The sequence below is a fragment of the Propithecus coquereli genome, unplaced genomic scaffold (genome assembly GCF_000956105.1).
Source record: "Propithecus coquereli isolate 6110/MARCELLA unplaced genomic scaffold, Pcoq_1.0 Scaffold250, whole genome shotgun sequence".
Taxonomy (NCBI): domain Eukaryota; kingdom Metazoa; phylum Chordata; class Mammalia; order Primates; family Indriidae; genus Propithecus; species Propithecus coquereli.
In genome coordinates this window covers 931195-933813 of record NW_012148064.1, presented here as the reverse complement: position 1 = coordinate 933813, position 2619 = coordinate 931195, and the positions used below count along the sequence as shown (strand labels likewise).

The following is a 2619-nucleotide window of genomic DNA, read 5'->3' as shown; positions in this document are numbered from 1 at the left end:
TAATGTTAATGCTTGTAATTTTTCAGCTCCAGACAAGAACCCACAAAACATAAGAGTTCAAGCCTCTCAACCCAAGGAAATGATTATTAAATGGGAGGTACGTATTCCTTAATGTTTTATGTATTTCTTTGTGCTCTTTTTTCTTTCTCTTAGGTCTGCACGCTAAGTACAGTGAAAGAACAATCTTTTTTAAGAACAAAGTGATAAAATTTGTGTATGAAATGAATTTGTGAGTTGTCATCACTGCATATTTTAAAGATCATTGTGATTAGAATGATAAATTGTGAAATAGTAAAACACTAGTAAACAATTTAAGGAATACTGGTGATTTAGTTGTAATACTTTTCCCAAAGTTTCAGATTCCTAATGGTTTTCCCATTCAAAGTATACTGACAATTTCAAACTAAATTTAGTATATGGTCTACTATTGCAGTTCCCAACCCCCTGGGCCACAGCCTGGTAGCCTGTTAAGCCTGTTAGGAATCAGGTTGCACACTGCCTGAGCTCTGCCCACCACCACCCTGTGTCTGTCCGTGGAAAAATTGTCTTCCATGAAACTTAGGAACCGGGCTGCACAGCAGGAGGTGAGCTGCAGGTGAGCAAAGTTTCATCTATATTTGCAGCTGCTCCCCATGGCTCACATCACTGCCCAAGCTCCTCCTCCCCCCCCCCACCCCTCCGCTACCTCCCATCATCCGTCCCTGGAAAAATTGCCCCCCCCCCCCCCACCCCTCCGCTACCTCCCATCATCCGTCCCTGGAAAAATTGCCTTCCATGAAACTGGTCCTTGTTGCCAAAAAGGTTGGGGTCCACTGACAGATATTATGCATATCAAAAGGATTACCCCAAAAGGATAGTCACCACTTACTAAGCACTATTAGGCATTTCATATACTCCTTTCTGATTTTGAGAACAGCCTTGTCAAGAAAATATCATTAACACCTTGTACTAGATATAGATATAGATACGACATATAGGCTGAGTGTTTTGCCCATCACTACACAACTGGCAATTAACACAGCTAGGATTAAACATGGGTATCTTTGGTCTTCAAATCTCACTTTTTCCACCTTCATATATCTCTGTGAAATGTTGCTAAATAGACTTCTCTTTGAATTCAGCATAAAAGTTTGTATCTGCTCAGGGAACTTTAATTAGTCTAGTGTCATTTCCAAATTTCTTCTGTAAGAGTGAAGAACTTTATTTTTCTCTCCTACTTGGACATGTTTCATAAACAAGTATATTGACCTACATGAAAATAAATTACCATTCAACCATTCTGATTCATAATATGCCTTCAACATTAGATTCATTGAATTTTGTGTAAACATAGAATATTTTTTAACATATGCTGGAATACACTAATTTATTTCCACACTTCATTTCAGGTATGATTCTTGGAAGAATTTTTAAATGATAAAGTTTGGTTTGCTTTTTCCTCAAATATTGATCTTTTTGTACTCATTATAAAATCACATGGCCCATCCCTGCAAAATATTTAGTCAATATTTTTATATCAACATTAACTCTTTATTTCTATTTCAATAAAATTGTTTTGCAAGTTTAAGATGTAGAAAATTTGAAAAAAAATTAGTCACACACAGATACTAAATATATCCAAGAATATTATTCCTCTCCTTGAATTTGTGGCCATATATACCTACTACCACATTGTCTTGATAATTTCTGAATTTATAGTCTGAAATTATGTTAGTTTTTTATTCTTTTAGAGTGTTTTTGTCTTACCCTCCTTTGAGTTCCATAGACATTTCCATAAGGGAGAAGATGTAACTGATTAGATACCAATAATATTATGTAATTTGCAGATCAGTTCTTCAGAGAAGCACACTATATTCCAATAATGTTAGCTCATTAACCCTCACCACTCCTTTTGGGGTGGTGATGGTCATTCGGTGGTGTCAGCCTTATTATTTCATACAGAGAAGCTGAGACTCCCAGAGTTTAATGACCTCACCCAGATGCCATGTGCCAAGTCATACTGAAAAAATGATAGAAATCTCTAGTCTTCCTCTCTGCTCCTCTCACTCATAAGTCACTCTTTTTTCCCCAAAAGATACGCAAGACTGATTACTTATGCCCTCTTTTGTACAAATGAAGCTACACCAAGAAAATGTTTATAATTTTTCTTTGAAGAGCAAATGACATGCAATTTAGTAATTAATTGACTAGAGAAAGGAAGTAGTCACAGGGATTTGGATCTAGATTGACAGTTACATTCATAATATGTCCCGTTGTGTTTCATATTACCTTGAAGTGTCAGTGATCTAATAATTACTAGCACAGCCAATGATGTTTAAGAACATTCATTCTTTGAATATTTTTTTGTATGAATTATCCTGCAGAAAGGATTTATGTGCTAGATATTTCCTAAGTGGACAAACAAATAGAACTATTCTATTCACAAAATAGAACTGTGAATGAATTACCAGGATCCCTCCAGAGACTGACTCACAGAATAATTTCTGTGTGCAAGATAGCGATCAGAGAGACATAACTTGTTAAAAAAAAGTTGGTCTTTCAAAAAAAGATTAAAAATGCAGATGAACACTAAGAACAGAGTAGATACCCTTATTTTTTGTTTGTTTGTGTAAGCTTTGT

The 2619-nt window shown here is 35.7% G+C and overlaps 1 protein-coding gene across 1 annotated transcript in view; it reads left to right on the top strand.

The window, feature by feature from the left end:
• CHL1 (cell adhesion molecule L1-like) overlaps window positions 1-2619 on the top strand; it is a 110551-nt gene that overhangs the window by 69497 nt on the left and 38435 nt on the right. Inside the window, exon 14 of the mRNA XM_012646860.1 lies at window positions 27-97. Coding sequence (XP_012502314.1) covers window positions 27-97 — 71 coding nt within the window. The remainder of the gene's footprint in view (window positions 1-26; window positions 98-2619) is intronic.